A 24,026-nucleotide genomic window follows, 5' to 3' on the forward strand; every position below is an offset into this window, starting at 1 on the left:
ACTATAAAAAGCCATTTCTTCCATGCTGGGCATTCCCTGAGGCCACAGCAAAAATGGAACACCATCAGAAACAACAGTAACAAATGACTATCAACACCCACCCGACTCTACCATTTGAACTGCCTCCCGACCAAAATGTTCTGTGGACTGAAGTGAATTCCCTTGATCCAGTTCTGGCCTTGGACCAAGGTGGCAGGCTTGTTCTCTGGCCTGTTATCAAGAGCTCTGCACCGGGACTTCCCTGGAAGTCCTGTGGTTAAGACTTCGTCTTCCAATGCAGGGGGTGCGGGTTTGATCCCTGGTCGGGGAGCTAAGATCCCACATGCCTCCCAGCCAAAAAATTAAAACATAGAACAGAAGCAATATTGTAACGAATTCAATAAGGACTTTCAAAATGGTCCACATAAATAAAAATCATTAAAAAAAAAAAAAAAAGAGCTCTGCACCAAAGCAGTCCATGCTGCTTGACCTACACTGACACCAGCCCTGGTCTCGGATTCTAGCAGGAAAAGAGGCATGTCTACTTCATTTCATTTCTAAGTGGCAGAACAATTAAAATGCTGGCAAAAAGAAAAACGGTGAATGAGGGTAATTTGAGACCTAGGAGAATGGACAGACCATGGGATTTGGGTCCCTGACAGCCCTAACATGGGTTTTATTCTTCCTGAACCGAGTGGCTTCTATGCTATGTTGTGACCATCTCAAATGGATGTGGATGATGGAGGGATCTTAGGTAAATTCTAGGGGGCTTCAGGGAATTTGATGTAATTGTTCTATCTCCTAGGGGCAGATAGAACATCCTCCCACATTTTCACTTTTTTTTGGAGGCTCCATAGTTTAGAGGGAGAGAGGAGGCTGCTCGAGCTGGAGGCCTTTCCCTCTTAGAGCCTCAGTTCCATCATCTGCAGGAGAGCCTTGTTGGAGTGGGATTACTCAGAGGATTCAACGAGAAAAAATATATTTAAAGCACTTAGCCCAGTGCCAGGCACTTAGCAAGTGCTTAAAGGATAGGAGCTGAAGCTCTTGTAGCTATTTTGGACTTCCGAATTCATCTAACATAGCCACTGAGGGGAATTAAAAGCCAAAGGGTGGTCCCGTGTTCCAGGTCACATCAATCCTTGAGGAGGGGCAGAGCTGGGGTCCTGTCTCCCAGGTCTCCCCACACCACGATGCCTTTTTTCGCGGTAGCCCCCCGACTCTCAGGACTCATTCAGCTCAGCTGAGCTCTTGAAACATCACGGTTCTCGAGCCTTCCACCTTAGTCTCCTCCAATTGAATCTTTACCCTCAACGTCCACTCAATCCCTAAATCCCGTTCGTGCTCCTTTCAAAATGTTCTGCAAAAATTCCTTCTGCTTTCCTGCCACATGGCCACTGTGGCTGCTGTTCTGTCCAGAAGTTTCTCTCCTCCTCTTTCCCGATGGCTGGCCCCTTTAAGTTTCGGCCCCCACGTCTCCTCCTTGGAGAGACCGTCCAGGACCATCGCGGCTGAAGGAACGCTGCGCCCCACCCCTTCTCTCTGTCTCTGGTTTGTGGTCTGTACTGCAGTGTCCGACTCTACAATTTTCTTTCCTTTTTAATTCCATCTCCTTTCCTAAGTGTAAGCTCCAAAAGGACAGAGAATACGTCGTCCTTTCTCACTGCTGGGTCTCTAGCACCTGGCACAATCCACAACCCATAGGTGCTTGGTAAATATATGTTGGGTGAATGAATGAACGAACGAACAAACTGATTCTAGAAACAGCATATCTGGTAACACCTGGATAGGACCGAGGAAAGGATTTAAACTTGCTGGGAGGGCGACCTGGACACCTGCTTGTCCCCCTTCTTGGCCTCCTAAAAGAACAGCGCGAGGCTACCCACAAAGACAGGGACTCTTCCAAGCAGGCAACCCACACAAAAGCACATCTTGCAGTTGGGGGGGTGGGGGTGGGGGAATGGGCGGATAGTTGTTAATTGTGGCTTCCAACTGGGCTGATCTTTCAGAAGTTCGAAAGGCTAACCTCCCTAAATCCCAGGCTGCTACCGCTGCTGGAGCTGGGGATGGAGGAGAGGAGGGGTGTGCCTGGGCGCCTCTCGGGCTGGCACGGAGAAGCCACATCTCCTCCTCCCTCCCCCCCCCCCCCCCAGCTCCTCTCCAAGAGAGGAAGCAATGCAGATGGAGACGAGAAATAAATATTCCTGCCTGCTCTGTGCCACTGCAGACGTTTTCCAAAATGTCTGGCTTGGACCACGAAATCAAGCCCACCCAGGAAAGGAGGCGCTCCGCAGGAGAAAGAGGGGGAAAGGGTGGCACATTTGTCAGTACTTGTCAGCTTTCTGGGGGGCAGAGCACATGGCTCAGACTTGGCAGCCCCGCTGAGGTGGGGACATGGTAAGTGCACAGTAATACTCGAAGAATTGAATCAGAAATGGGAGCGGAGTTAAGGAGATCCTGCCAGGGTGTCGGCACCATCTCTCCGCCTTTGTCCGGGGTCCCAGGACCCACAGCTGGTTCTCTCACCCTTGATTTCAAGGCTCTTTCCGCAATCCCTGCCGCTTCTGCTCTCCCCTTATACCTCCACCCCTCTCCGGGGTAATTAATACCACTGGGCTGCAGGAAGTCTTCAAAGGCCCTTTAGAATTTGGGCAGGAGCTCCGGATCCACGTGTGGAGAAGTTCCTGCCATCTCTCAGCAGAGCTCGCCTTCTCCAACACTGGAACACCAGCAGGGATGAGAACACAGGCTGCAAATGATAAGTGGGTGCTTTTGGCCTTGGGGTAGCCAAGTACGTGGGAGAAGTGTCACTAAGGAAGGGAAGTCACAGGCCCAGCGACAGCCCCGAAGTGTTCCGTGGTTATGGGGACTTCACGAGGCAGGCTGTGCGGCTGTAAAATGTCTCCGAAAAGGGAGATGAGAGGATGAGAATTTCGGCTTGAAAACTCCCGCATGGGCTACGCTAGGTCTTCTTTGTTTCTAATCCTCCCGTGAGAATCTCCCTGGCCCCGTGTCCTTGATATCGCCGCCCCCCCACCCCCACCCCCACTCCCGCTCCCACCTTTCACTAGTTCCTTTGGAAGGTCGGGAGTTAGGGTGGGCCCTTGGCGGATTGAATTCTGCTCGAGAAAGAGCAGAGGGGCTTTTCCGGTTTGCACTGGTTCGAATGCAGTGCAGTAAAAACAGTTGCTCAAAAGGAAGACTCAAAGAAAGTGGTATCTTTTGTGGGTGTCAGGGGAATGTTTTCCAGAAAAGCTGCATTTAATTCTGCCTCTTTTTACCATTTCCATGACTTCACTGAGGAACGAAAGACTTTGTAATATTCCCCACTCATGTGCCCTGAATCCTTCTCTATGAATCTTCCCGACTCATTTGCCCATCTGCCTTCTAGTGACAGGCGATTGCCAGCTGAATCCCACTCTCTCCAGGAAGCTGTTCAGTGGTGGGGAGAAGCTGGCAGAAGACCTGGTCTCCTGTCCCCATTCTTCCCATTGCTGTGTGACCTCAGACAGATTACTCCCCCTCTCTGTCCCTTGTGTTTTTTTGTTTGTCAGAGAAACGGGTTGGATACGTTTCCTTTCAGCTCTGACCCATTATGGGTGGTTCTACTGAGTGAATCAAATAGAACTCCTATCGTCACCATCCTCTTCCCACCCCACCTTTGCCAATAAATTCCAGAGACCAAGGCCATCGCACTTCCAGGATTGAGTTCAATCCTTATATTTGGGAAGGTCAGAGCTGTACATCAAAATAAGCTGGGCATGTAGGTAATGTGCATACACACACAATCTAAACATTGTTTTGAATGTTTTCTGTCTACATTTCCCTTAATCCCCAGGAAATCTAACGTGTGGGTTAGGGAAAGACCAAAGTAGGGGTATATTTGGGGAGAACTTACGTGCATGGCATGTATGTTTGCATTGTATAATAATCATCTTAGTTATCTTTTATTAATAATAGCCGCCATTTATTGAGGACCGTGCTAAGCTCTTCCACTCTCATTATTATCCTCACAACAGCTCATCAAGGAAGATATTATCTACTCCCCACTCCTATACAACATTGGTAGTTGACCACAATTAACACACACATACATAAACCGAAAACAAAAGGACACAACAGCATGCCTCCTACAAACCAAAATCAAAACCAAACTCAGGCTCAGAGAGGATGAGACACCTCTCTAGATCACACAGCTGGTTAAGATAGGTAATGGGATTTGAACCCGGTTCTGCTGGATTCCAAAGGTGATCACATGCTACTCCCTGGCCCGTGCTGGGCTTTGCCTTGGCATTCATTGCCTCTCTAGGAGATTCTTCATCTCCTAGAAGAGATGTTTCAAAGACCCACAGATAGCAAGGCTGCTTTAAAGACCCATAGATAGTGGGTCCTAAATTGATCGCCTTTCTTATGGCATTGTTACAGGAAAACAGATGGTCTTAGAGCCAGCAAGAACCCTGCTATCAGAAAGGGCAAGAAAGCACACAGCTGCAGGGCCTGCCTAGCACAGAAGGATGGGAGAACTGGGCCCCTGAGGCAGCCCATTCACAGCGACCTTCTCCACTGATCACTTACCTACAGAGAACTAGGCTGGCTTCTGCCCACGACCTAACTCACTTCCATGCACATGCCCAGTTCTGGCACAGAATTAGAGCTCTCCAGGACGTGTACAGATTGGATCATCTGCTCCAGAGGTTGTGAACGCCAGTGTCCCCAAGCCCAGGCAGGTAGGGGAATGAGCAGAACAGTCAGGAGGGGGGTTACAGGGAACTGGCAAACACACGCCTGGTCTGTGGGGACTACCCGACTGAGCTCCAGTAGACTGTTGCAGTGCACACGTGCAGACCCAGGGCTGCCGACTGTTCACTTCATGAGGAAACCCTGGGATACAGACACCTCTGAATCCTCCTGATGCTTAAATGTGGGCAACTAATTCAGTAAAGAAAAGTGTACCTGACGCAGTGAGGACCAAATAAAAACTACTTACAAGCTCTATCTGACTTGTAGGTCTCCACTGGTAACCTCTAAAATTAATTTTCCTCGTTTGCAGGAAACGGTAGCCGGGAAACATTAAATGGTCTCCCTGAGATAGCTAAGGTGGGCGTAGCCGGCAACCCTTTCTTTGGATACATACATATAGAGACGTACGTGTGTGTGTCTATGTACATGCTTATACACACATACATATTATATATTCACAAACTAAATAGGAATGATTTTGCATTACCTGTTGTCATGAAATGTTCTCCTTATTTCCCTGTGTTCTTATTATACATTGGTAGTTGACTGCAATTAACAGATATTCACAAACCCAAACCAAAATGACACAACAGCTCGCCTCCCCACACCCAAACCCAAACCCCAACTAGAACAAAAACCGGGAAAGAAAGCAGCTCTTTACTTACGGTAAATGACAAAAAAGAAGAAAACAAAGTCCCCTCGTCATATCTGGATAATTTTGCCAGCACTCCTTCCAGGATTGTAACAAACTAGTAAAAGAGCAAAAAAGGAAAAAGAATGATTACTTCAAACGATGATTGTTCACAAGAAAGAGCAACATTTCCCAACCGCTTAGAGACCAGCAATGAGCCCTCGATCATTTTTAAGTTCTATTATTTGGTTCCCGTCTTTGGGGAAAGGAATAGACTGCCTTTACATAGAAATATCTGACTTATTCGGCTTTCTCTTCATTATTATGTGATTGCAAATATAGAGTGTTACAGAAGTGCAAAGTGACAAAATATTATTGAGTTGTGTATAGCATGCGATAATATTAAATGCACTTTTCAAAATCCCAAACTGTGCAAAGCAGTTTTTACGTTACATATTAGCACTACATTTAATCCAATCTATTTTTATTTGTATTTTATCAGTAATTTGGGGGAAACAGAAGTTTAGCACTGGCAAATATAAATGTCTTCCCATTCAGCATTACTTAGTTAAAATTCTATAATTCATGAGGGTGACTGAAATAGCTTTATCTGACTTTTATGTTTTATTATGACTCTCACTGCATGTGAAACTAGCGGAAAGGGGGTTTTCATGATGGCAGAATTCCTTATTACCGTTTAACTTTCTTTCTTAAAAATCTAACTTTGTCGGGGCTGAAAAACAAAACAAGTATCTCCTGCATAACCTAGTGCAACATTTAGGGACAAATTCTTATTAAGGTAACAAATGGCGCTTCATCAATTCATTTTCACACGCTCGCAATCATCAGAAAAATCATTCGGAGCTGCGGCTGGGTGACGTACGATCTTATTTCCTGAGAAATGCAAGTGCCCAGCGCAACTTTTTAACGTGTCATATTTTAATGGAAATGCAGACATAACAGAGCAATGTTCACAATGAAACATTTCACCTGAAGCTGAAGGTTACCTTTGCAACCAAGAGTGTTATCATTTCTTTAACAGTTTCTTCAATTAGTTCATCTATTTTTGAATGGTATTGATGCTGAGGAACACAGAAAGACAAATATTAGCATGTTTGGGAGGTGATGGCATTGCATCCGTCGGTAATTTTTAGACAACGCAATTTATTAGTAAAACCTGGCCATGGGACCCAGTCTATTTCCACAGTCCCAGAAGCAGCTGTAAGATTCTGACTCCAGGTCTTTGATGGAGAAAGATCAGAAGCTCTTAAAACAATTAACAGGCGCATTGTTCCTCACCCAAAGCTTTTGCTGGCTTTGATATGTGTAGACACACACACACATTTACAAACAGCATGCATGGATGGCTTAAGGGCTGGTCTGGCAGTGTGCTGATCTGGGTCTTACAAAGCAAGATACCACAGTGATTTAATAGAGAGGCTGAAAATTATCTTTGGGAAACTGCTGGGTGATGTGACTTAGGAAGCCACAGATTCCAAAGGGAATTTGACCAAGACACTGACTGATTTTGCAAAAACTGTTCTCAAACCATCAGGTCCTTTGGGTTACTGCCTCAGAGCTCCCGGGTTCTACCTCCAAGTGTTGACTCAGTGTGAGGGCAAAGAGTCTCTTTATGAACCCTTGTGGCAGCTACTTAGTTTCTTCATTTGTGGAGAAGCAGACCCAGGTTTAGAGCCTCTCCTGAGACGGCTGCTAAGTTTTTCAATTTCTCGAACTGCCGCTGTCACTTAAACTTAAATAGTAATGCAAAAGCCAACCCCACACCAACAAAAATCTGCTATAAATGCCAGGAAAAAAGGAAAAGCGATTTCAACAAGAGACGCTGTATGCCAGCTCCTTGATATTTATTAGCTCATTTTACTATCCATTTGAATTATTCCATATTTCCTTGATAAAAAATAACAAGGCAAACATTGATATTTGGAAAGGAAAATGCACTTACCCACTCTTTAGCAAACTTTCAGAAGGATGATTAATTAGGAATAGAAAAGAAAAAGGAACAGTGCAAATAAAAATTAGGACAAAAGGACACATGAGAAAAATAAAAATTAAACAAACCATCCAAAAAGTTATGAAAACATACAGAAATAATAAGCCATAGTAATGTGGTTTGATATTCTGATAACTGGCAGTCAGAATTATTGAAAGTGACCAAAGGGATGTGAATTAGGTTAATTCACTTAAAGTCATAGGTGAATTTTGATTGTAACTGGAAGACCTAGGTAAAGTTCCAGTGCAAAGTTGGGAAGTCATGATGCCTAAGAAAATATAGCTCAGTTTCCTCATCTGTAAAAACAAAAAACAAAAAACAGGTAATACTACTACTACCCCGGACCAGTGAGAAGGGGCGAAGCCAGTACAAATTACTGATTTTGGAAAGGGAATGAGGCAAACTCTGTATGAAGATACTTAGCAGGTCTGTTCAATTATTATTATTATCATTATACTATTGTTATTATTATTATTATTTAAAAAAACCAGGGCTAAGTCCTTTCCTGCCAGTCCTGCTCTCAGACTCATAAACCTATTTTGAAGATGGAATTGAGGGTCTGTCTACATGTGAAAACATTTTGTCAACTATAACTGCAATTCAAATATTATTATTTGTTCAAGGTCATAATGGAGAAGATAAGGGTAGGGAGAGATGAGTCATCTCATTTCAGTTTTTCCTTTTAGTTGATTAGAGGAAAATAATAAAGTGAATGGCCCATGTTGTGTAGTCCTGATAAATCAGGACCCATGTGGGTTCTACTGCTAGCTTTGTGAAAGGATTTACCAGTCAGAGCGATAAACCTCAAAGTAAATGCAAAAACTATCTACAGAATTCTGTGCTAGAAACACAAAGAAAGATGTCAGAGCAAAAGAATTTCAGGAGTATTGATGGGGCTCCAAATTCATTTTTAGGTCTTGAGATAAGATCCAGAATCACATGCTTACTTTCCCTTCTCATGAGACTGCCTCACGCCGCTAGATTTTCTTTGCAATTGCTAGAAATGATCCACCTATATTAAATTAACTACAAGGATTAACTAACTCCGGAAAGCTAGTTGCAGGCAAAATAATATGAAATATGAAAGGAGGAGCTTCTAACCAAGCAAAGAACATCATTGAGAAAAGAAACAATCTCTCGAAACACTTGGCTGAAATGGCAAAGCCAAGAGCAATCATTCTGCACCAAGAAAGACTGAGGCTCTTGTTCTGAAGAGTTAACAATGTCCTTCTTTCTCCAAAGACAAAAAGGCCTTCTCTGCAGAAGTGGGGGAACCTCAAACCTTTTCATTCTCTAAGGAATCCAAACTAAAGTATAGGGAGACGTGGTGGTTTATGGGAACCTCTTCCTATCTTCAATGTTCCCATGCCAAATATGGTCCCCACTACTCTCCAGGTAGTCCCACTGTCTCTCCCTTTCTCTCCAGGTGAATATTATGACCTCCACTCCTCTCCACTTTTCTTAATTTCTACTTATGAAAACAAAGTGTTTGCTAGGACTATTCTGTCTGTTACTTCTAGAGGAAACTTGAGCATGTTCATCTCTATTGGTCTATTTCCTTACCTCCTCAATGGGGCTAGAATTATCCCTGTTGTGAGTGTAGAAATCATATTCACCTAGCAAAGTCATGAAACCACGCATGGAAACATGGTTTAGAGACTCAGAAGTGCTATCTGGCTGAATTACTCCTACAATTACTAATTGATTAGCATGGTGGTTACATGTGTGTATACATTTCTCTAAACTCATGTAAAATATATACACTTGATCGTATGTGAACTATAATTTGAATTAAATAGAACCTACTTTGGGATATATAGTAGGGCAGGGGAATATCTACCCTGCTTATCACGTGGCAAAGGGGTACGTATCAAAGCAGTCCCCATTCCTATTCAAGTAATTACAAAATACATGAATTCCTTTTACCAGATTCTCCGGAGACTTATTTGATTGACTTGCTTTTCTGGAGAAACAGTAAGTACTTTGCCTTCGCTCTGCTCTTTCTTGGGAGATACATTGCTCCATGCAGATGTGAAGCTCCATGAAGGGATACAAATACTACTGGGGCATCTTTTAATTACCATCCCCCTAACTAAGCTATCTTGTCACAAAATTTTTTGCAGTCAGTTGAACTGTCCAGTTCTATCTGCATCCTCATATGGGTACAGAAAGGGATCCTTCCTGTTTTTGCATTTTCCAGTCCTCTCTGTTGGCCTTCTTAGATTGACTTGACCCTAATAATAACAACAATATTCCTAAAGCTATATTCTGGGGCACTAGATCATGACGATGACGATGGCAAGGGAACTACTAATCTTCAATGGTGTGGAAAGTTTGGAGAGTTTACTTTTGCTTCTGATGAGCTAAGTTGCAGCAAATTCACAATCACTTCGTGAAAATTATTCCACTTGACTTCCTGTGCTGCACATTTTGCCTTGTCATGGAACAGATTGTGTGTATGTTGTCTTTCTGTTAAGACCATCTGACCTTGGAAGTGAGATGAAAACACACTAGACCAAGTGAGAAACTATTTAATACACAATTTCCTCTCTATTGGTGCTTCGCAAATTTTAATGAAAAAATAAATATTTAAGATGGAAAAGTATGGTTAACAAATGTTTCAACAGCTGCCTTTAAATGAGACTTTATCCCAGTGATGAAATTCAGGAAGTGATCTTAAAATTGGAGAATATTGTATCACCTGGTCGGTATCTAGTCCAAAATACCTGAAGGGAGTTGGAATCCAGGTGGAAGCAGGTACTAGTAACTAGATCTGTAATATGAGTTTACTATCCAATATTCACAAAATGAAAACTACATAAGAACACTGGACTTCTCCCAATATCATGATGTTTCCAGCCACCCTTGGCCAATCTCACTTTAACAATTCAGTTTTACTTTGGAGATGAATATCTCCATTCTACAAAGTGAGAAAAATTGAGAGACCATTTGCATGAGACTTCCCGATAAAGTTCTAGTCAAGGGCACAGCCACAGAGCAAGGTCCTTCAAGGAAGTATATATTTACAGACAATGATGTCTGGCTTCATTCTCACTGTTCAGTCACTTGGCATTCTAAGGTCAGAAAAGGCCTCATTTCTCACAAGCTGGTCACTTAGGTGTCTCTGATTCAGTTACATTAAGGAGAAATGGCATAGCAGGTCTCTCTAGCATGGCTTGGGAAACTGACAGGCTTCGGATAAGAATCACAGACTAGATAGAATACAGTATTGGATGGGCCCTTAACAAAGATCATTTAGCCTGGACGTCTGTGCACTAGTTCTGGGAAACTGGGAAACATTTATGAGTCTCAGTTATTGTTTTCATTAAAAAAACAAAAAAACCCAACAAAACACCTTGAATCATTTAGGGGTAAATACATGAAGCCTTTTCTATTATATCACATAGAACAATGTCCAGAAAGAAGTAGTTTAGCCTCAAAAATGTTACTATTTGGGAATATCCAAGACAACTTTCTAATCTTACATCCAGAAATTAGGAAGCTTTATCCCCAATTTTGACAAGCTGCATGCCTCTCAAAGGGTGTGTGTTACATGCTATTATCTCTCATTTGACAAATGACAGCAAGGTTATGAGGGTAAGTGACTTGCTCGAGGTCACATAGTTTGGTAGCTAAGGGGTAGAGTCCATGTGATGTAGTTATTAAGCCACTGGACAAGTTAGTCTAGAAAACCAAGACTTCAAGGGTAAGCCAAGGGCATTCTACTCTACCACAGAAGTAATCAGTGGTAAAGATGAGAGACAGGGTCCACTGTGACAAAATCAACTTGGTATTTCTTAGTATATACCTCCAACCACGGTCTATAGTTTGGCCTGATAAGAGATTGTATAGTGAAACTGTATGAAAGTATATATATATATATATATATATATATATTTTTTTTTTTTTTTTTTTTTTTTTTTCTGGGAAATGGCCTCATACACTTCATCAGATTTTCAGTAGGGTTTCTGACAACCCCCCCCTCCACTCCTCCACCCAACTCCTATTACTCTCCCCAAACTCCAGTTCAAAGAGAAAAGATCAGAGTGACTAAGCTTGTTTGAAGAGACTGTTTAGCCATCTGTCCAGGCATGTAGGAGTTCTATAATTGCGGCCACCATTGAGTCAATCTGAAGAGGGACTGTAAAAGTCGCCAAGGGGGAAAGGAGGTCAATCCCTGTGTAACAACGCTTCCCTACCCTGAATGGTGTCATCCTTGTGAAACTCGGTGAAAATGGACATGTCAAGCAGCTGTGAGGAGAAACAGATAAATTGGACTCCATAAAACTTAAAAAAACTTTTATGCTTTAAAGAATACTACCAAGAAGGTGAAAAACAAAAACCAACCCACAGAAGGCAAGAAGATAGGTGCAAATCATACATATGACAATGGTCTAATATCCAAAATATATAAAGAACCCTTATAACTAAACAACAAAGAACAATCCAATCTTAAAAATGAGCAAAAGATTTGAATGAATAGACATTTGTTCAAAGACATACAAGTGGTCAATAAACCCATGAAAAGATGGCCAATATCACTGCAAATCAAAACCATAATGAGACACCATTTTACACACACTAGGATGGTGATACCAAAAGAGATAGATAATAAGAAGCTTTGGCTAAGTTGTGGAGAAATAGGATTTCTCACACATTGCTGACGGGAACGTAGAATGGTGCAGCCTCTTTGCAAAAAAGTTTGGCTGTTCCTCAAAAGTTGAACACAGAGTTACCGTATGACCCGATGATTTCACTCTTAGGTATATACCCAATTGCACTCTTAGGTCCCCATGAACACTTGTACAGGAATGTTCAAGGCAGCTAAAAAGTAGAAGAAACTCACATGTCCATCAACTGATGAAGTGATAAACAAAATGTAGTCTATCCATGTAATAGAATACCAGTTAGCTAAAAAAGGAAGTACTAATACATGCAACAACATGGATGAATCTTGAAAACATTATGCCATGTGAAGGAAACCAGACACCAAAGGCTACACATGAGATCCCACTGATATGAAATGCTTAGCATAGGCAAATCCTTAGAGACAGCTAGGAGAGTGGTGGTTACCTAGGGCTAGGGAGGGAGGGTTGGGGAATTATTATTAATGGGTCTGAGTTTCTTTTCAGGGTGATGAAAATGTCCTACAACCGACTGTGGTCATGGTTGCACAACTCTGTGAACATACTAAAAATGACTGAATCATACTGTTTAAAAGGGTGAATTTTATGGTATGTGAATTATATCTCAGTGTTTAAAAAGGAAGCTCAAAGGGAAAACAATTTAAAAGGGATGGGACCCTGAGAAGTTTGAATTCAAAGGGATTTTAATGAACTTCAGAGATCACTAAAAACAGGGTTTTTACAGTGGGCTCTGTGAAGCCTACGAGATTGTTCCGAGTCCCCCAGAGAAGTGGGGGGGGTGCCTGGGGGGCAGTGTGAAGAGGAATATGGTAGCTTGGGCTCTGGGGCCCCTCTTCCTTGAATTCCTGCCCCCCATTTCAGAACAGCTCTAATTTTATTCATTTCATATGCTGGCCTTCTTGGTAAGGTTTGAAGAATTGAGTCTATAGCTAAAAACAGCCTGAGTGAAACTAGAATAGTGCCATCATTTTACAGATGAGGAAACTGAGGTTTGAAGAGGCCGAGTGACTTGATCAGTCTGCAGCACAGCCAGGGCAAGAGACCCAGGGTCTAGACACCCAACCCAAGCCTTCCTCAGGAGGCTGTCCTTTGCACCTCAGCTCTTCTCCTTAACTCTTTTTGGGTACTGGGGCTCCAGGCCAGTGGTTCTCAAAATGTGGTCTCCAGACCAGCCAGGAGCACCAGCATCACTGGGGAATTTGTCAGAAATGCAAATTCTTGGACCACACCCCAGACCTATCAGAAACTCGCGGGGTGGGACCCAACAATCTGGGTTTTAAGAAGCTCTCTGGATAAGTCTGATAGACCCTGAAATTTGAGAACTACTGCTCTAGATCATTCTCATGCAGCAAATGGAGCCAGGAAAGAGAACCACTGGCACCTTGCATTTGACCCCAGAGCTTAGAACACAGCCCCTGGGGCAAGGTACCCAAAGAGAATATCCATCAGGGGCAGCAGCTAACAGGGATGGTTGAGGAAGCTGATTTGGAGGGGAAAGAAGGTTAGAGATGACCTTGCCAGGAAGAGAATACCACCAACCCACATTTAAAAATGGAAGGTGCTGAGAGAGAAAATAAATAACGAATAAGGAGCAAATATAATTTAGTAAAAATTCTGAGCATATAAGGCTGGTATCGTAAGATCTGATTTAGGAGCAATTTATGCCAATTGGCAACAACATGAGAGTTGCCAGAAATGTTTCTGAATTAATTCTAAATTGGTATATGAATATCTAGCTGGCTTAAGGCCATCGGAGAAAAATGATCATGATAGTCTTTAATCAAGCCCAAGTTGCTGTTTCTTTCTCCTTTACATTTTAAATGCCACTTTGGAATTGGAAACTTAGCAAAGGACTAAACTTTTGGTCAGGGAAGATTCACAATCAACTCAATCTAAGGAAAATGGAAAGCCTGTGATTTCTTGGAAATTCAAAGCCTGCTGGCTGGGGACTGAGTAGCAGGGTGATCTAACATTATACATCCTGGAAGTTGCATGATACTAGGAAGAGTTCTCTCCTGCTGTCCAGATGTTCGAAGTGATAAAATGCACTTCCAGTGTGAAAATGACTTGCATTCTGGCCAACAGATCTGTTGGAGATGCCAGCCTAATAAATAAGGTCATCAAACTTCATCTGACTTAAGGGAACTTTACGGTCACCCCAACCCCAGCCAAGAATCACTTCCAAGTGACTGGCATAGTCATCAGCACATGCCTTAGAAATTTACTTAACAAATAGACACCAAACATTCATCTGTGGCTTAATCCACAAATGTTAGAGTATATTTCTGAAACTAGCAGACTAGTGTGGATGGAAGGAATTTGTGAAGTTTTCTTCTACATGATCCATGGAGGGGTGGAAAATCCGTAATTTTTTTTTTTTTTACCTCTTGGCCCATTTCCATGCTGCAAAGTTTTGTTGATTGAGCTTTGGCATCAACCATAACATTAAACATGGTGCATATTGACTGTGGGACTCGAAAATCTGTTGATCGACTGGTTTTTTGCAGCTTAACTTCAAATGCAATCCTGGTTCTATTAAAACAAAGTAGGAAAAGACCAATTCAGCATCCAGATGGCAGCAGGTGGAGGAGACATGTTCCGAGAGGTCAGTGAAAAAGAAAATTGAAGGCTGTAATCAGTTTCAATCGACAATGACTTCACATGTGTTCTTTTGAAAATGACTTTCCCAGCTAAGGAAGGCCTATTCACAGAGACAGCCATGTAAAACCCTTCCTTTCTCTGCAGTTCACGGAACACCTGTAGCTTGGCGTATTTCTGTCTATAGTTGACATGCTATGGAGAACCCTAATTGCACGAGAATGAATGAATGAACAAAAACCCAATTATAGCATTATAGCATATATAAGTTCTCTCATATTGGCAACCAAGTACCTTGAATCACTTCATTAAAAAAACAGCAAAACCCCTCCCCCAAAAACAGCTTCTAAACTTCAAAAACTTCATGGGGGGAAATATCTTAAATTACACTTATTGTTTTGTTTGGTTTTTTTTTTTCCTTTCTGGTTTTGAAAGAGAGTGATGTAAAAAAAAAAAATCCAACAAGCTTATTATATTGCTTTAAAGACTACAAAAATAAGATAGCTCCCTTTGGGGAGGAGAGTGAAATTAGGAGGAGTGGTCCCAGGGGGCTTCCACTATGTTTGTTTGTGTGTTTTTGCAATGTCAATGTATTATTTTGTAATAAGAATATGTTATTTTTATAAGTAAAAATATCATAATATACTTACCACTTCAAGAATCGTACAACGGTGGAAACGTAAGGTGACATAATTTTGACACAGGCCAAATTATGCTCCCATCAACGTGCTAACTGCACACAGGAAAACCCTAGTCCGACATGGACAGCTGGTAATACAGGGGTAAGATTTAATCCTTGATATCGGCATCGTAAAGGGGACCAGTTAGATTTCAAAAGGTTTCAGAGAAGTGGGTCACATCATGACACGTCTTTAAAGAAAAGCACCTGGTTAGTAAGTGGTTTTATTAAAGCTCCTTTCGACCAGTGCATCTTTTCAGCATTGTTCACAGTCAGGTTCTGGAGATCATGCAGCCACCAGGAAAGCACTGCTTTAAGAGGTATTTGTAGCAGTTTTCTAACAGTGCATAGGGAGGACCACACAGCTAGTTAGCTCAGGAAAGGATGCCAGCTTGCTAACACACCCTGGGTGCAGGCAGGGAAGCCAAGTATAATTTCTAAGGTTGGAAGCCCAGTTCTTAAAAAAAAAAACTTAAAAAAAAAAAAAAAGCCTCTTAAAACACTCCTATATATTATATGATCATGTTAAAGATAAATGATCTTGGCTTCCAAAGACTCGGTGCACTGAAGCGGCTTTCTAATCATGATGATCATTTTAAGCTACGTTGAAAATACATCACTTTCTGGTTTTGTGAAAAGGGGGCCTGATGGGGCCTGACTTGGACAGGTCCCTGTGCTGATCTTCTGAGGTTTGTGTGCCAGTTCCGGCCCAATCTGAGAAATGGAAATGCTAAATCACTCCCTTACAATGAAGCAATCGTCTTCTGTTTTCACAGGAGAGCTGTTCATAGCCCTTGGAGTGTGCGGCTGTGAGAAGAGGAAGCTGAATGCAAAATTAATATGACTGATAGGCCTCCGTGGGAAGGAAAAGCCAAGAATGGAGAGGTCGCTTAATCCACTGACTCTCTGAGGGCAGTCAGGGTGCCTTATTTTGTGTGGAGCGCAGGACCTGACACAGACTAGAGAAGCGGCACCATCGAGTCCATCAAATGAATGATTCCAATTGCTGAGAAACTTGGAAATGAGTGCCTGACTGACTTTTGGGCATTGCATATTTCCATCTACGCAATAATGTCCTCGCCCTTCTAGAACAAGGTCCTTTTATTCTGTCCCGAAGAGGAAAGCAAATGTTCCAGGCTCTACTAATGTAGATTCTATGTCTTACAACCTCCAAGGACTTCTTCATATTTTACCTTCTGAATCTGGAGGTCTGGGGATGACATGTGCCCCTATGTCTGCCCTGATCTGCTTTTGTCTGGGGCCTCCACTGAAAGGGACATGGGGGTATTTATGTGTCCAGTGCCAGGTGTACACGTGCCACTGACCAACTTCTGTTCACAAAAGGTTACTTAACAGCCACTATGTGCCAGGCATGAGGCGGGGCCCCGGGGAGGGAGAGGAGTTCAAAATGAACAAGATACACTCCGTGCCTTTCAGTAGCTCACACTCTTGGAGGTGGCTGGTCCATAAAGACATGTGGTCAGGGGAATTCCCTGGTGGTCCAATGGTTAGGACTCCGAGCTCTCACTGCCGAGGGCACGGTGGGTTCGATCCCTGGTCAGGGAGCTAAGCCCCTGCACACCAAGGCACGTGGTAAGGGAGAAAACAGAGTCACTATCGACCTTTCACATCCCTATGTCTTCCCTTTTCCTCCCAGCATCTCCTTATTTCTTCCTCCCTACTCAGAAGCCTGGCTTTTCAGAGAAGGGCATACATGTCTTTCTGTACGATTGCGTACACAGATCAGAAGCTAGTAAGGGTTCTTTCTACTGCGTTGTAGCCGCTAGTACAGATGAAGGGAGAACTTTTCACCACAGGCAAACTGCCCTGCAAGAAGTTTTTGGTGGGATGGTTTGGCCACAGGGAAAGGCTTACTTTTCCTAAAACTGATACAGACCAGGTAGGAAATGGTGGAATTCAAAACCCTAAGGAAAGATTTTGACCTTTGGTTTGAGAAATAGGCCTGCCTTTGCTTCTAAAACTGGGAAGAAAAGAGCAAAACACAACATCTGAATCACCAGGATTTTAAGCTTCCAGAACTGCCATCGGACACCTGCCCAGATTCCCCACAGCACGTGGCTCCTTTACCAATTCCTGCCGAGATGCTCCCCTACCTGGGGCTGTGCAGGGCTTTTGCCCTTTTGGTTTCCAGTTTTGATGCTATTACTTCTCTTTTCTTCTTCCAAGATACAAAATAATGAACTCAGTTCACTCTCAGCCAAACCCAGCCCCCATCACACACAACTGATCCATCAACTAAACTATACAACATCTGGAGACCCAGAGTCGTCTGTGCTGCTTGGGGGATTCTGGGTGTTTTTGAACGAGGAAAAATAATGGAACCGTTATGAACTGGAAAGGGAACTTGGATGTGTGTCTGGGGATAGACAGGGTGATGATAATGATGTCAAATCAGACGGATTTCATTTCTGCCTCTGATATTCAGAAACAGATACTCCATGAGGGAAGGGATGCGAGCTCCCATCCTTCCTGGTGTGCCAAGAACTTAGCACTGCGCCTGGCATACAGGAGAAGCCCCAACAATTTTTGTTGGGTGGATGTGTACTGTCCTCATTTTCTTCTTCTTTCTCAGGAAAGTCTACTTAGAAAGGTCAGATGCAGCATTCCCACCTCAATCCTATATGCCACGGTGACAACCCAGGCCATGTGTAGGAAATTAAAATGCAGATTTAATGTGTCATGCCCCTTTGTTGCTATCTAGTTAGATTTTAGGCAAGACAACTCATGGTTGGCAAATGGTACATGCTCAGTTCACATATACAGAGTGAATGATGTCGTGGAGGTCCTGCCCACATTGCTGGAAAGTCAAGAGATGCCTGCTACCTGTACTGAATACGCTGGCGCTAGAACTGTAGGTGCTTCTCTTTCTTCCAGCCAGCTATCCACCCATGCATACACTCAGATAGTTAACAAATATGTATTAACTAAATATTTTGTGCCAGACACGGGTACTGGGGATACAGAGACAAGAAGGACACTTTCCTCATGGAGCTAAATGAAAAAACTGGCAGCCATATTCTGTGCCATCTTTTGCTGGGTCTGGGACAGACGTGGGGAAGGTGAACAGAAGCTACAGTGAGGTGGTCACCACTCCAGCTGAATTTGACAACCACCTTCTCCAAAACACTCCAAATTACGGCCAATTGTAAGAGTGGGAGCCCTCACCTTTCCCCAAGTCAGTGCCCAGCGGGGAAGGGGTGCAGAAACCTGTCCGGCCACCTATGCTCACCTTTTGACACAAGATTCAATCATGTCACTTGCCATCAGCTTTAGCCGTTGTTCCAGGTGCTTTCCAAACTCTTCTTCAGGCCAGTGCAAGTCCCGAATGAAGGTCTGAAGGGCATCAAGTTTCCAGAACAGATCTTCGGAAGTGCCTGATCCGTTACTGGCAGGATAAAAATTTGAAAACAAGAGTCACCCACTGGCCTAGCGTTCTGCAAAAGCTGACACAAGAACAGTTGGGGGCTAGAAGGCTTAAGGCAAACAGTGGCTTCAACATACAAAACGACGCATGTTGGCGGTGGAGGAGGGGGCGATCTCCACCGGCAGATTTTGAGTTTTACCATACGTGACTTCGTGGGCTTTGTTCGGCCAATTATTCCAGACCAGTGAGAAGTCTGAGGAAGGTGCTGCCCCATAACTAGAAGAAGGTATGGTAAAAATCAGCCTTCTTTTAATAACCACATTAACACATGTGATGATTCAGATGAAGGCCACGAACCGGAGGGAGAAGTAGGTCTCAACAGATAATAACTACATGGCAACATGCAGTTATTAGAATTCAGGGTTTCATGCATTTCCCCGGCTGCCCTCCGGAGCGGAGACCTCTCGGATACTGCACGAGACTTTCATTTGTAAAAGGACAGTGCTAACAAAGTGGTGAGCGAGGACCCGCTTTCCCTCTTGAAGGGCTGGAAGGAAATTGGGGTGACTCACGTCAAGCCGAGTCCACCTGGATACCTTGAATCCAAGATTCTCGTTCAGTTTGGTTATCAGTCCAATTTGCACAGACCAGCCCGTTGCATAGGCAGCCCCAGGACAAGGTGGGTTGTGGGGGGACGTGAGTGGACAAGGGATATTTGCAAAGCTTTAGGGCTCAAACCCTGAGCTCTTGTACCGTTGCACCATCTTACCCAGTCCTCTGTACAGATGGAGAAATTGGTCTTGATTCCTTTCTGTACAATGACGTCTAAGAAACTTTTACCTGGGGCATCGACGGAAAGCCCACGTACAGGAGATGCTCCACCTCTCACCCTCTTGCCCTTCCCTGGCTGGCTTTCTCTTTTGTAAGAATCCCATCGGCAGCTCTGTGGGGTGGCCACCTCCCACCCCCTTCCTCGCATACCACTAATGCTAACACGGCAATTTATAAAACGTCCAACATACCATGCATTACCACTTGTTCCGACATCGTCTATAGAAACAGATGAGAGTGGGTGTTTCTATTGTGACAGATGCCAGCTGCATTGAATTAATGCTTCAGAGAGAGAAATATAGCTAGTGCATAAAGGCATACACAGCTACTGCAGGGGGATGGGGGTAGGAGAAGACTCCCAACATGCCGGGAGGGAGCCCACGGCCTGGACCAACAGGGTAACGCTTTCAAGGACAGACCAGTCTGAGGTCAGTACGTAGATGTATCTGACACGAAGGAGCAGGTAACATGGAAACACGTCCTTAAAATGAAAGGTGGCAGAGGAGAAAACTGAAAATATGAAAAGATATAGAATCAGGCATTTCCTGGTGGGTGATTGAGAATCTACGCCTTCTTTTCAGATACGGTCGTAGGCACTGTTCAAAAGTGGGGGAATGCACTGTTTCTCCGTAAAAGTTCAGCCTTCCCCCCATCCCATCCTATGCCTGGGAAAAGAAACCCCAACTTTGCCTAGTCGAAACCCTGTTTTGGAACTGCATGGTTGTATGTTTTAAATCATTAAGTACATATGAATGCAATAATTGGTATTTATTACAACAACATTTTGACACCCATCTGGTTTCAGAGTTTCAAAAAATTCTTCTAGGGTTTTTTTTTTCTTTTTCTTTGAAGAGCTTATTATTAAGTTTTGACATGAGGAAAAGAATATTTTCTTTTTATTTTTAAGATAAACTGTTAATGTTAAGGCAATAGCACCAAGATTATTTTGATTGTTGAGCAGTTACCAAAATGTGTTCCCACTCATGTCTTAATTAATTGAATGGAGACCATTATCTGCTTTCTTACAATGTCTTGATTCATATCTTTTCAGAAACAATGTCACAGAGCATGCACAGAAGGAGGTAAGAGAAGCTTCTGGATATTTATTTGTTAATTTTTAACAGATACTACCTAATCTAACTTTTCATACAGTCATCTTAGCATGAATATGATTTATGGGCTTGTTTTTGAAGGGTTTTTTTTTCCAGATACAAATTTTGGAGGTTTTTATTTGTCTTTAAAAGAAAATCAGACTGACCAGACGATTTCATTGTGAACTTGTGAGCAAATACGGGTTTTGAAAAATATTAGGTAGCTGTGGAGAAGCCAAGTAGAGCAGTCCTTTTCAAGTTCTGTTCTCTACCTGGGTTACTGCAGAAATAAAAACGTGGAGGGCCATCTTGACAAATGTGATTTTGAGATTTCAAAACATCACTGCCAGTTTCAGATCATTTTTTATTCCTTTGATAATAACACTTCCCTTTGAAAATGTGCCAATTTATTCTTTCAAGAAAAAGCTTATCTGGCCTATAATTAGCTGTGGTCTAAGAAAAGGATCAAAGGAGGGTATAGAATTGCTAAACCTTCTTTCACATATTAAATCATGCATGTGGTTCTAATTTAATTTCCCTGAGGTAGGATTTCGGGGTGCTGGATCTTCTACTTGAGAAGGAAAGAAGGAGAGAGGATTCATTTCCTAAGCTAGAAGAAATGGCTTCTCAACCTCCACCGTCCAAACTGCTGGCTTTAAGGGGTGACCTGACCTCCAAGGAAAACAAACCCCAGGCATCGCTGGCATTTGTATGGATGAGTGTAGAGAGTGGCCCTACACTGAGACCACAGATGATACGGCTACCGCCAAATTTAACTGCAGTGCATTCGCAAATTTAGACATCTTCTTGCTACCTAGATCTTGATGCTCCAAATTGTATTATGACCTTGGAATGTACCTTTACATAACATTTATGTTACCAAGGCTTGATCCATTCAGAAATTTTCATTTAGCCCTGAACATACTGTTACTATATCCTGCCATTTGCTGACACTAGAAACATGGTTTAAACAGTCTATAGGAATTTTTTATTAAGAAAAAAAAAGCCCAAACCAGCTTCTAGGTAGGTGTGCTTTCCTCTTTGATTTGGATCAAGCCAGAAATGACCGGCTGGCCCAGCAAAGAGGTTTCCTGGACTATTTTTGGATGACTGACTCCTAAAGTCATGTCACCTGCATTAAAAATAAAATAAAATAAATATATGGGAAAAAGCCTTTGGCAAAGGAATTCAGGAAGTGAAACATAGTCCTCAAACGTTCAGTGGGCGTAAGACAATTTGTTAGTGCTGTATCTATAGCAAACGTCTTACAAACACGCTGCATGCCAGAAATAAACAATACTGTCTCTGTATGATCAGCAAAAGATGTCTAATTATCCATCTCCATCTCCGTTATATAGGATGTAGAGAAATAAACAATACATATCCATGCCAAGATCACTTCAATTTAAATTAGATCTAATGTGAACTGAATACACACTCAGCATCATATATAGCAGCCATCCATGACGGTGCCGAAAAAGTAGGCATTTGTGGGATGCCTAGAGGGATGTTAACTGGTAGATTTGGTACTTTGGGAAGGTTCACATTGGGTAGGTTCACATTGGGTAGATTACTGGTTAAACTCCTGTGGAAGAAACAGACAGAAAGAAAAAGATACCATCACAGTGACAATGCAGATGTGGCAGAAGCACACAACAGTTGTAAATAAATTGGCTAAGTCCACAGCAAGACGACAACGAAAACTTAAGCGACACGTTTCAGAAAGCAGCTTACGGATGGGGAGCTGTGGTGTGGCTCAGGGTTCAGAGAGAAATGATAAAAGTTAATGGAAAAAAAATTAACCACAGAGCGACTGAAAAGCGTGGACACTCATGGACGCCTGTATACAATGATCGTGTTATTTCGATGCCTTTGTGAGGGGCCTTCAGTTTCCAAATCCATTGCCACAAGGGTCTAGACCTTGTCTCATACAAAGAACTTGAAGTTCATGGAATTCTTGGCGTTGCTGTGGCTAGGGCTGCAGTGAAGTAGCTGGGACTGATAGAAAGGGTGGAACACTTTGATTTTTTCTTTTATTTACAAATTAGTTTTGACGGAAGCACATTTCTTAAGTCAGAGGGTAGATACGAGGGGTAGCAGGAAATTTACCCAATTGAACGTATACATAATGGTAATGGACAGAAATGGAATTCTTTCCAACCGCTACTTCTGAAGACAGGTGTACGTGCAATGGAGCATCAGAGTTGATGGCGAAGATGAAGGAATTGTATCAAAAAGAATGAATAGCTTTGCATAATTTTATAGATTAAAGAAAGAAAATGGAAACATCCCCTCCCGAACTAAGTCCAATTAAAGTAGAGAAAGGTTTACACTCAAAAAAGGAAAAGAAAAGAATCCCAACTTCAGCTCATATAGTGAATTCTTTGACCACAGTGGATTTAAAATGAGGTCTTCTGTTACAAGTAATTACCCTTGAAAGTGAGACAGAGACTGTGAGAAAGGGTGACAAGGGCTTCTGGGGGGTGATGGTGATGTTCTGTTTCCTGATCTGTGGGATGGTTACATGGATGTGTTCAGCTTGTGAATATTAATCAAGTTTTGTATTTTCTGTAAAAAGTTAAAATGTAAGTTAAAAATTATAAACGGTTAAAGATTGTGACCTCGTATCAGGTTTTGTTTTTTGAACAAAGATCGCTCAACTGATGTGATGAAAGAGAGATGGATGGCTTTATGGGTAAAGAGAGAAAATAAAGCAAAACAAAAACCTCAGAGAGCATCAACCACATCTCTCTGGAGGGACTGTGTCATATACTGCTCAACCAGCTGGCACCTCGTGATTCTGTAGTGGCATTTCAAGGGTGTTCCATCCAGCCAAAGTCACTGGCACAGTGGAGCCCAGCCTAACTCTGCATCTGAGAGGAGCCTTCCTGTTTAAGTGGAGTTGACAGCATTTTGGCAAAGAAGTAGAGGTTTTCTTTTTGGATCTTGCAGAAGAGCAAGTTTTGCCAAAGCAGCTCTGCCCCGGGCAAGCTGTATTTGACTAACACAGCTCTTGCAAAGGCTGGAGCTGCCTCTGGGCTTGCTCAGGGGGGCAAGTCTCCTGATACATCCGAAATTTGGACTCTAGAAATAGTCTGGACACCTGTCTCTCTCTAGAAATGAGCTACCCTTTCATGATGGGAATATAGCCCCGGCTGGTGGATGGAAAAACCTAGAATGCAAAATTGCCAACCTGGCATTCTCTTCCTTAAGGGAAACAGGTGTCTCACAGGTTCATCCTTTACACTTCACAGTTGGGGAAAGCCAATTACACTTCCCTACTTGGGAGGAAAGGGCGCTCTCGTGGGAACACTCAAGAGAAGATTAGCTAAAGCTGACTATTAAGTGGAAGGGAAAATGGAACTTTTCCTTCCATGTTTCTCTGTTTAACTGGGGAATCTGCCTTTGAATTCAGTCCCTGGTGGTTCTCAGTCTTAA

At 42.8% G+C, this 24,026-nt stretch overlaps 1 protein-coding gene across 8 annotated transcripts in view; it reads right to left on the bottom strand.

The window, feature by feature from the left end:
• CADPS (calcium dependent secretion activator) overlaps positions 1–24,026 on the bottom strand; it is a 478,811-nt gene that overhangs the window by 63,519 nt on the left and 391,266 nt on the right. For 3 of the 8 annotated variants that reach the window (XM_027121298.1, XM_027121292.1, XM_027121295.1), the window contains 5 exons: positions 22,027–22,173; positions 18,532–18,687; positions 14,389–14,536; positions 6,355–6,429; positions 5,382–5,465 (listed from right to left, as the gene is read on the bottom strand). In XM_027121298.1, the coding sequence (XP_026977099.1) occupies positions 5,382–5,465; positions 6,355–6,429; positions 14,389–14,536; positions 18,532–18,687; positions 22,027–22,173 (610 nt within the window). The remainder of the gene's footprint in view (positions 1–5,381; positions 5,466–6,354; positions 6,430–14,388; positions 14,537–18,531; positions 18,688–22,026; positions 22,174–24,026) is intronic. The other 5 variants (XM_027121299.1, XM_027121294.1, XM_027121296.1 and 2 more) reach the window with 3 other exon arrangements.

The sequence above is a fragment of the Aethalodelphis obliquidens genome, unplaced genomic scaffold (assembly GCF_003676395.1).
Source record: "Aethalodelphis obliquidens isolate GAN/ISIS:26980383/991018 unplaced genomic scaffold, ASM367639v1 scaffold22, whole genome shotgun sequence".
NCBI classification, from domain to species: domain Eukaryota; kingdom Metazoa; phylum Chordata; class Mammalia; order Artiodactyla; family Delphinidae; genus Aethalodelphis; species Aethalodelphis obliquidens.